This window comes from Belonocnema kinseyi, chromosome 1, assembly GCF_010883055.1.
Source record: "Belonocnema kinseyi isolate 2016_QV_RU_SX_M_011 chromosome 1, B_treatae_v1, whole genome shotgun sequence".
Taxonomy (NCBI): Eukaryota; Metazoa; Arthropoda; class Insecta; order Hymenoptera; family Cynipidae; genus Belonocnema; species Belonocnema kinseyi.
The window spans coordinates 129,556,303-129,567,565 of NC_046657.1; the positions used below are offsets into that span (position 1 = coordinate 129,556,303).

The 11,263-nt window shown below is 30.6% G+C and overlaps 1 protein-coding gene across 1 annotated transcript in view; it reads right to left on the reverse strand.

The window, feature by feature from the left end:
• Nucleotides 1–1,929: 1,929 nt before the first annotated feature.
• The window catches only part of LOC117175088, a 14,232-nt gene continuing 4,898 nt past the window's right edge, over nt 1,930–11,263 (reverse strand). The window contains exons 2-3 of the mRNA XM_033364637.1: nt 6,442–7,706; nt 1,930–3,955 (exon numbers count right to left, since the gene is read on the reverse strand). Of these exons, the coding sequence (XP_033220528.1) occupies nt 2,329–3,955; nt 6,442–7,685 (2,871 nt within the window). The 5' untranslated portion in view covers nt 7,686–7,706 and the 3' untranslated portion in view covers nt 1,930–2,328. The remainder of the gene's footprint in view (nt 3,956–6,441; nt 7,707–11,263) is intronic.

The window sequence follows — 11,263 nt, forward strand, 5'->3', positions numbered from 1 at the left end:
TTATACATTGTCGCGAATTTATTATAAATAATGTTTTTTCTCAGTTTCTAGGAATTCAATGAATAGGTTTAATTTATATTTTAGAAAGCTTTAAAAAAATTGTATACAAGATATTCCTAAATATATTAGCATCATCAATTAATTAATTAATTAAATAATACTAAAAATTTAATAGTTTCTTGAATTTGTCTCTGAACTAAAAAACCTATCTTTTTAAGTAAAACTTTTGCATTTTCAACAAGATAGATGAATTTTAAACTAAATAGTTACATTTTTTACCAAAAAAGACAATTTATCGAAAAATGCATGAATTTTCAGCCAAATTGTTTAATTTTGAAATAGAAAATATAAGTTTTCAACTTTTAACTAAGTATTTTTATTTTCAACCAAATAGTTTTATTGAAAACCAAAAAGATAAATTTTCAAGAAAATTATGAATATTTAACTGGAATACTTTTATTTTCAAACTAAAAGATGAATTTTCAAACAAGAAGATTAACTTTCTACCAAAAAATACGATTTTGAACGAATTAGTGGAAATTAAGAAAAATAAAGATTAATTTTAATTAAAAAATTGAATAGTTAAATTTTCTGTAAAAAATAATTTTCGAGCAAACTAATGAATTAAAATAGCGATGATTTTCAACTGAAATATTTGAATTTTATACAAAAAAGACGATTTTTCAACTAAAATGATGAATATTTAACTGGAATAATTGAATATTTAACCAAAAAGATAAATTTTCATACAAGAAGGTTATTTTTTAATAAAGAAGATTAATTTTTTACCAAAATGATGATTTTGTTATCAACTACATCAATTTTGACAATACAATTGAATTTTCAACTTAAAAGAAACCAATCGTGGAATTTTGAACTAGAAAAGATCAACTATTACCCTAGAATGGAATAGTTCAATTTCCAGTGTAAAAAAAATTAATTTTGAATCAAACTGATTACATTTCAACTAAAGTTATAAATCTTCAACAGAAATCGTTGAATTTTGAACTAAAAATATCAATTTCCAACCAAAAATGGAATAGTTCAATTTTTAGTTCAAAACAAATATTTTTCAACGAAACGGATGAATTTTTAAGTAAAATTATAAATCTTCAACTGGAATAGTTGAATTTTTATCAAAGAAAGATCAATTTTCAACCAAAAATCGAATAGTTGAATTTTTAGTAAAAACATAAAATAATATTTCCAAACAAACTGATGAATTATCACCTAAAAATTAAGAATTATTACCTGAATTAGTTTAATTTGGAACCAAAAAGATGAATTTTTTACGGAGAAGATTGTTCTCTACCAAAATAGAGGAATTTTCAATAAACTATATGAATTTTTCACTAAAAATATAAATTTTCAACCAAAAATAAAATTATTAAATTTTCAGTTAAAAAATCATGTTCAACCAAAGAGATGAATATTCATCCCAAAAAGGAAGTCGATTTTTAAGTTAATAAAACTCATTTTCAACAACAATACCAAAAGAAATTTTTACCAGAATATTTCAAGTTTTAACCAAAGAAGGTAAATTTGGGAACCAAAAGACGAATTTAAAAAGAAAATAAAAACATTTTTCAAAGAAATTGGTGAATTTTCGATTAAAATGCTGAATCTTCATTTTGAAAAGTTTAATTTTAAATCAAAATGATGGTTTTTTGACTAAAATAATTGAATTTTCAACCAAAGAGATTAATTTGTACTCGAAAAGACATAATCTTCAACTAAAAAAGGACAACTTTTGAACATAATTTGAATTCACAATTAAAAAAGATTTTTCAGCAAACAGAGAAAAAAATGGCAAAATGTGGAGTACTTAATCAAATAGTTGAATATCCAACCAATAAGATTAGTTTTCTACAAGAAATAACGAATTTAAAAAAAAAAGAAAAAAAAACAATCAGTTTGAACCAAAAATAGAGCAGTTCAATTTTCAGTTAAAAAAGTTAATTTCGAGAAAAAAAATTTCAATAAAATAGTTCAACACAGTAATATAAATCTACTCCTAAAAATAAATAAGCATTGTTATACAATTTTATAGTGCAATTTAGGAAAAAATTAAGTAGGCTCTTGTAAAAAGTTCCTGACTAAAAAAATACCCCTGAAATTTCTAGGTTTTTCTACGGGTATAAAATCCCCTGACAATTCCAGGTTTTCCAGGTAGGATAGACACCCTGTATAATCCATGCTCGAGCCGCTTCCCGAATTTAGAGGCGATTGGTGAGAAAAGACACTTGGTGAAAAAGGCGCTATCTGAAAAGGGCGCTTGGTAAAAAGGCGCTTGGCGATAAAGGCGCTTGTTGATAGAACTGTAATTAATTATTTAGGTCCAAAGGTTGTGACATCAACCCCAAATTTGTTCTTCATATGTTCCGCAGGGCTTGAAAGCTGATACAATTTACTCAGATGTTCCACAGGACTTGTCAGCTGATGCAATTTAACGTAAACAGTGATAAAGCAATTCGAAATCTTGTAGCCCTCCGTTTCAAAGTCCCTTTCTGGAACCATTGCCCTAAAAGGATTTATTTCCAAGTAATCATATTGAAGAGAATCTCCAAGATAGAACATCATATTCCTCCAAGTAAGCCTCGCTTTCATTCTCGTTCCCGAAGTCATCACAAAAGGCGCCCCTAACTTTCCCAAAACCAAAGTCGTCAACATCAAACACTTAGCTGTCTTCTTAATTTCGGAGCTCGTCGACGAGCTCGTTGCCTCATGCAAGTGGAAATTAAATGCCGCGACAATATCTGGTTTCACGAAAAGATCCGTCTCGTAATAATATTCATCATACGTCTTCGCGATGCCTCTCACCTCCAAACTCTTTCCCAGTTTCGCACAACCCTCGCAGACTTTCACCATCACCGGATTTAATTCCGAAACTTCCGCTCCGATGAAGAAGACCTTGAGACTTTTCAAATTCGGCACCAGATGGAGCAAAATCTCCCAGTAGCCGGCTGCAGATTTCTCGTCGTCATGTGATCCAATCACGTGGATCAGCATCGAGTCGGAGATCAAACTGAACTTCTGCATAGCAAAGAGCAAACTCAGAGGCCTCGTGAACATCTCCGCGTACATCATCTCACGGAGCTTCGGATATTTTCCCGGATTATTTTCCAGCCAGACTTTCCCGTCCTTGAGTTGGATATAAGTCTCGAGAAAGTCATCCATCGATTCCGGTAGCCTTTCGAGTTCCGTTTTCAGAGGCACGGTCGCCACTGTCTCTTGTCTAGACGAGAAGACCAACAGCTCCGCCAAGGTGATCGGCGCAGGCGAGCGCCTGATCGGCAGGAGGTCCATATCACAGTAAAAAGCCAGCTGTTGTCTCAGACAAGTTGTCTGATGTTCCGTAGAATTTTTGTGGACTTTGCAGAGGCTGCGTCCGCACTCGTGGGTGTTCAGAACGCTCGGGTTGGTCTCGTGACAGACTAAGCAGGATTTTGGGAAGAGAAACATGTCCTTTTCGTACTGCAGAAGTTTCCTGTCGAGTTTCGATTCCGCCTTCAGCATGAGCTCAATTTTGGCTCGTTTCCAGGCATCGTCTCCAGACTTGTCGGCTTTTTCGAATAGATGTGTGGAACCGGATTCCACCATCAGAGTGAGAATTGCCTTGCAGAGATCTTTGTGCTCGGGAAGATGTTGTCGTTGATGATCGTGGGTACAATAGAAAATCATCTTGCAGCGTTTGCAGGGTATCAGAGGAGCGTCGCCCGCGAGAAGATCTGGACGAAATTGACAAACTTTACAGTTGTGCACGTAGAAGAAATTGCGAGATCGGTTGCTACTTTTCTGGGGAAAGAGAGCGGCGTCGGCGCATAGATAATCGGATACGCATGAGGCGCAGTTGATCGTTTTGGAATCGACGGTTTTGTCTTTGAGTCCACAGCGAACGCAAGTTAGCAATTCCTTGTCGTGGAATACCCGGCAAATTGTCATCATGTAGTTTTCCCTGTAAAAGAGAATATTTCGGAAAAATTGACTAACTGAAGTTATAGATTTTGTGGAAATAGTTCTTTGAAACTTTCTAAGCTTTAAGAATTTTAAATATTTTCTTTGAGTTGATAGTAACAATTAGAATTTTCTATTTGGAAAGTTAAAATTAGATGCGCATATAAAAAAACTTGAATCACATTTTTGGTAATCAGTTTAAATCAGGAACAAACGAAATCAACAATTTAGTATTGAAATTTGTTCTAATTAATCACAAATTTAATCTATAATTATGAGAATCAGTGTGGCTGTTTAAATCGAGGAAGAAAATTCTCAGTCATTTTCCGACTTGCAAAAATTCTTCCGGTCATTGAAAAATAAATATTTGAATTCTTGAAGCTAAGCAATTTTTAATTTAAAGTACTTCACTGCAATTATATCACTCAAAGTGGAACTCTTCCGAGTTTAAAACATTCAAAATTAAAAGTTAACATTTTTGTATTTAAATCTTAAATAATTTACACGTATAAAATGGAAGCTTTTATCACTTCAGATTAAACCATACAGTTCAAAGATTCAAAACTGTATAAATCCACCCTATCATTTTCTATGCTCTAAATTGAAGAATGAATCACAAATTTGCAAATTTTTAAAATTATATCAGTTTAAGTAATTTTAAGTTAAAAACCTCAAAATTGAAAGTTTACAATTTACTTTTTGAATGAAAACTTTTTAAATTAAAAATTAAAATATTTAGAGTGTAAATCGTTACAAATTTAATAATAGTTCAACTCTTATTTATATATCAAGAAAATTATTATTTGTTTAATTACTTTAAATTCTCCTAGGAATCTGAAGGCATTTTTATTATCTTTAAACCTTTAAAAATCCTTATAATGATTCAACATTTTATTTCAAGATCCTCAAAAGTCTACATTTTGTTTAAGATTTTTCGGATTGTTTTAAAGTTTAAATTATTTTTTATTGTTTCCGAAACCTTTAAATAGAGGAACGTTAAAATGACTCCATTTTTCCTAAACTTTCAATAAGTTTTGAAACATTAATTTTCTTACAATTTGAAAGATCTTTTGAACTTTTCGTAAACATTAAAAAAATTAAGTTTTAAAAATAAAAAACCATTTTATTAAACATATACGTCTAAACAATTTTTATCATTTTAAGTTTTAAATTATTTTTGAAAAGTTATAAATATCTCTTATACTTATTCGATTAGCTTTTTAAATTTGTTTTCGAGCAAAAGTGAAAATTTTTGCTTTAAATGATTTAAAATATTTTTCGTAATTTTAGGAAATCATGAGAAATTTTTAAAAATCTTTTTTAATTTTCTCTTGAAATTTATTTTTCAAAATATAGAATCATTTGAAATTTTCATAGGAATCTTAAAATAAATTTTATTCTCTTGAAATCTTTGAAAACTTTTAACTATCCCTTAAATTTCTTCGACTTTAACAAAAAAAATTTAGTTCAAAATTGAAAGTTTTTGCTCTATAACCTTTTATACTATTCTTCGTAATTTTAGGACATTTCAAATATTTTTAAATCTTCATTTTTTTCTTGAAATTTATTTTTCAAAATAAACATGCACTGGAGATTCTCACAGGAATTTTAGGAATTTTTTATCTCGTTTAAACATTTTATAAGTTTTCGTTTTTTCAAAAAGTTCACAACTCTAAGTTAAAAATTTTGTTTATTTATCTTTGTAAACTTCTAAATATCTCTTAAGCTTACTCGATTAAAAAAAATTGTGGCAATTGAAAAATTGCGCTTTAAAACCGTTTATACAATTTTTCGTAATTTTATAAATGATTCGAAAGGTTAAAATATTTTTCAATTTTCTTTGAAATTAATTTTTCAACATAAAGAATCATTTGAAGTCTTCACATGAATTTTACGAAATTGTTTAGTTTTTTTTATTCTCTTGAAAAGTAGCAGTTGGAGAATATTCATACACCTTACTTTCAATTGAATACAAAAATTTCCATATATCTCAAAACGCATTCAGTCTTTGAGAATTTTTTAAATGAAGGATCTGTCAATTAAGAGAATTACAATTATGGAAATTTTTACAATTACAAGAAAGGGGAACATCAAGTTTGAATTATGTCAATGAAGAAAGTTTTATTTGCTATAAAACCCCAGTTTTTAAATATTATAGAGCTAAAAAAAGAGAAAGTGAATATTTTAAGAAATAATTCACTCAGTTTTAATAAATCAGTAGTGAAAATAAGCCCTCTAAATTTCATCAAATTGTGTGCAACCGTTATCTAGATATCGCTTCATGAAAGTGTGACGCACACAGCCGGACTATTGTTTAGAACACTGTATTAGGCATTTTTAAATTAAGGAGCTTTTATATACAAATAATTAAAATTTAGAGCTGATGGAGGATAACCTTCTTCTATAAGGAAGCAAAATTATTCAAATTTGAATTTCGAGAATATTCATCCATATCACTTTCAATCAGATACAAAAATGTCCATTTACCTAAAAACGCCTTCAGTCTCCCACAGTCTTTGTGGCCTTTGCGTCGCGAATTCGTTAATTCCCTCAAAACAAATCGCCACCTTATTAAAAGTAGACTTCAAGCTCTCAATAATCATCTGCGCCTTTTCTTCCGTGACAGTAGTCAACACCAGAGGACACTCAACTCTGCGCCAGGTCAACAGAAAAATCTTCCACAACCTCTGATGCATCTCATCGTCCTCTGGTGGATTTTTATTCGTCAAAAGTACAATACTCGGTTCCTCGAACTCTTCCGTCTCCACATAACCGACATAGTTACACACGATAGTCTGTATCGACAAACTCTTCTTTTGAACGCGACATTTCTCACAGAGCGTACACTCCAACTTCTCACTCTTCTCGCAATCAAGACTGATGACCCTCAAAAAAGTTAAAGTCGGTATCAGATGAAAAAGAACTTCCCAACTTTTCATGTCGTCGATTTTCCCACTGGAGCCAGTCACGTGAACCACAAGTTTCGCGAGCGCGGGATGTTTCAGCTTCTGCAAAGCGCTGAAGAGCGTCAATGGCCCGGAGAGAAAATCCGCGATGTGAGTTCTCAAAACGTCGCAAAGCTTCATCGGCGTTCCGACATATTCCATAAATTCTTTCATCGTCGTCGGCAAGTTCTCCCTGGAATTGGCGATTGGCGTATCATCGACGACTGATTTAGCCAAAGATTTCAAATCACGCGTAGAAACTCTGTTTTGATAGTCGATATCGAGCTTGTGGCTTTCCTGAATTTGGAGACAATCCTTGTCATGGAGAGAACTGCTCGGATGTTCCTGACAGAAGTGTGCATTGGGGCATCGAGGACAATTTTTCAGCAATCCCTGCCTGACATCGTGACAAACAAAGCAAGCTCTTGGAAAATTAAACATGTGCCCTTCGTACTGAGCTAAGGGTCTTCCAAGTCGCTTCTCGACTTCCTTGGCGGTTTCTTTCCTCACTTTTTTCCATTCTGCTGAGCTGACGCCGCGAAAATTTTCGTAGATGTGTGTGATCTTTCTTTCCTTGAGAATGGCGGAGATGACTTCGCATATGTCTTTGTGGTGACTCCAGTGTTCTCTCTGATGACCGGGGCCACAGTAGGCGATCATGTTGCAGCGACTGCATCTTTTTAAAGAAGCTGTGTCTTTGCACATGAAGCATTCGTTGGGATAGTAGAATGCCATTACCGGGCAACAGGTTTGCGCATGTTTGTGAACGGGGGCGACCTTCTGCATCTTGCAGCCTTTGATGGGAACCTGTAAATTATAAGTTTTGAAATGAAGGGTCCGCGATCTAAACCTGTTAACTGACATTCTTTATATGCAGTTAATATCCCACAAGCAAAACGGCAAAATTCTTTTTTTTTTAAATAGCTTTCGAAAATCGCGTTTTGCTATTTAGAGCATAGGAGCACGGTTTAAACCTGTTAAATACTTATAACGTCTTATGGAGAATCCTTTCTTTTTCTCACAACGGCTCGGTTTATTTGCATAATAGACGAGTGAGATACATGTCAGTGTATGTGCAGTTAAGTGTAAGTGTCTGTCGAAAGTTTTTTGTGTCTACTTTCACGTCATTTTCGATATTGTCGTTAATAGATCGCCGTAAAGAAGGTGAGCAACGTGTCTCGATTACTAACCCTTAGCCAATTTTCGCAATAAACTATTTCCAATTTTTGCAAGCGCATCTATATTCGGCTTGCGATTCCAAACATTTTGTCATATAAAACTTGCCCGTAACTTGAAAAACGCAGAAAAATGCGAGCCCTAGGAAAAAATAGAAACCGAGCAGTAAAATATTGCAGATAACAGGTTTAGACCACTCGATCCCTTGAAGATAACATATAAATAGCTTTCAATTGTCATATAACATTGAATTTTGATTCAAATGTTATCAAACTAAAGTGTATTATTTGTCTCTAGTAAATTACAAAAAAAAACATTTTACAGTTTACAAATAATATTGAAAATTGCAAAAATGACGAGTTTCATTCGTCGTGTAAAATTTCTGAAATGTCAGTTAACAGGTTTAGACCGCGGACCCTTCAAATCTAATCGCATTATCATATTATGCGAGAATAACAGGCTTCGGACGCATTTTGAAGATAAATAATCGTGTCAAAATAGTGCGATAAAATTTTTCTTGTATTGAGTATTCTAATATTATGTCGCACTCGAACGGTAACGTCGAAATCTATTCGGCATTACCATTTAATGGACTGCAAAGCATTAATTACGTAGGAGTTTGAATAAAATGATTTTTTTTTATGCGAAAGTAAGTAAAAATTCGTGACATCGCTTTGCTTTTCAGATATAAAAGCTATTTCTTTAATTATTTTTGATAATTTGGTAAGTATTCGATTTGAACAATCCACTGAGAAAAAATATAATTGGTCGTGATTGCGATTAGGTTTAATTGTTGTAACTGTTGGTGGTAACAATTGGTGGTATCCATTTAAAATCATTATTTAACATTTTTCGAAGTTTCTCAAAGTTGACTAAAATTAATTCTAATCCCTTACAATCTTTTAAATTCAGTTATATTCCTTTAAATTTCGAAATATCCATTGAATCTTTGAATTTTTTTCAATTCCTTTGAAATATTTTAAAATAACTTCTAAGTAACTCTTTTGACACTCTTTCAAATCACTAAAACTGTCTTAAGATTTTATAAAATCTCGTGTAAATCCTTACATCTTTTTGAATTATTTTTAAATCCTTTGAAAAGAAACTTTAAAATCCCGTCAAGTCCCTAGTAAACCTTAAAATCACTTGAATTCTTAGAAATCTTCTAAGATTTCTTGAAAATCATGAAACTTATCGGAATTTTTTCGAAAACCCTTTTAACTTCTTAGAAATCATTTAAAATCTTTCAAAATTGGCTCAAATGAATTAAAATCCTTCGATTTTTAAATTAAATAAATTTAAATTCCTTGAAATCTCTTAAAATTTATTAAGATCTTTTTAAATAACATTTCAATAACTCGCTTTAAAAATTTTTTAATCACTAAAACTGTCTTAAAATCTTATAAAAACCCTTGTAAATCCTTTAATCTTTTTGAATCATTTTTAAATCATTTAAAAAAATCACTTGAATTCTTAGAAATCCTGTAAGCTTTTTTGAAAATCCTTAAACTTATCAGAATTTGTTTGAAATCCTTTTAACTTCCTTAAAAGCTTTCGAAATTGACTAAAATTAATTAAAAACTCCTAAAATCCTTTAAATTTTCCTAAACTCCTTAAAATCTTGGAATTTTTTTAATCCCTCGAAATCTTTTAAAATGAATTAAAATCTTCTAAATAATTTTTCAATATCTTGCTTGTCATTCTTAAAAAACACTAAAGCTGTCTTAAAATCTTATACGATCTCTTATAAAACCTTGAAATCTTTTTGAGTTTTTTCAATCCTTTAAAAAGAAATTTTTTTAATTAGCCAAGTCCCTAGTAATTCTTTAAAATAAATTGAAATCTTAGAAATCCTGTAAGATTTCTTAAACATCCTCAGATTTTTCTTGAAATACCTCATAACCTCTTTAAAATAATTTGAAATTGTTCAAAATTTACTTAAATTAATTAAAATCTCTGTAAATCCTTTGAATTTTCCTACAACTCCTTAAAATATCTTAAACTCCGCAGATTTTTTTAAATTCCTTCAACTACTTTCAAATAATTTTAAATATTTTTAAATTGACTATAATGAATTAAAATCTCATCAAATCATTAATATTTTCTGAAATTTCTTAAAATCTTGGAATTTTTGTAAATCCTTTGAAATCTCTTAAAATTCATTAAAATCTTTAAAAATAACTTTTCAATAACTCGCTTAAAAAATTTTTTCAAACATTGAAACTGTCTTAAAATCTTATAAAATCTCTTGTACATCCTTGAATCTTTTTAAATTATTTTTAAATCCTTTAAAAAGAAACTTTAAAGTCTTGTCAAGTGCCTAATAATTGCTTAAAATCACTTGTATTCTTATAAATCCTGTAAGCTTTCTTGAAAATCCTTAAACTCGTCCGAATTTTTTTGAAGTCCCTTTAAATGCTTTAAAATCTTTCGAAATTGGTTAAAATTAACTAAAAATTCCTAAAATCCTTTAAATTTTCTTAAATCCCTTGAAATCTCTTCAAATTCATTAACATTATTTTTTATGACTTTTCAATAACTCGCTTGATATTCTTTGAAATCACTTAAACTATCCTAAAATATTATAAAATCTCTTGAAAATCCTTAAACTTTTTGGATTGTTCAAAAAATCTTTGAAATTTTTTGAAAATCATTTCATTTTTCTGCATTCTTTTAAAATCCCTTCAATTTCTTTGAAATCGTTAAAAATAATATGGAGATTTCTTAAGGGCATATGATACTTAGAAAATTGTCGATTTTACCAGTTTTAGGTTCCGACGGCTTTTTTTCTTTAATAATCAATATTTTGTCTTAAAAATTTGGGACATGATAGCGACCATGCTAACGGACGTCCCACCACACTTTTTTTTTGGTTTAATTCAAAAAAGTTTTAATTTAGCAAAATCTGATTAATTTGCATAGCGCTTAGGAATTAGTATCGATTTTACCAGTTTTAGGTTCCGACGGCTTTTTTTCTAGAATAATAAATATTTTGTCTTAAAAATTTGGGAAATGATAGCGAACATGATAACGGACGTCCCCACACACTTTATTTGTGTTTTTTATCAAAATTTTTTTTGATATTACTAACAACGTATGTACATTTGGAGGTTATGTATGTTACAATTCTCCTGTGCGTTACTTCCAAAATACACAATATTTTTGGCCGAAAACTTTGGACTTGCAAA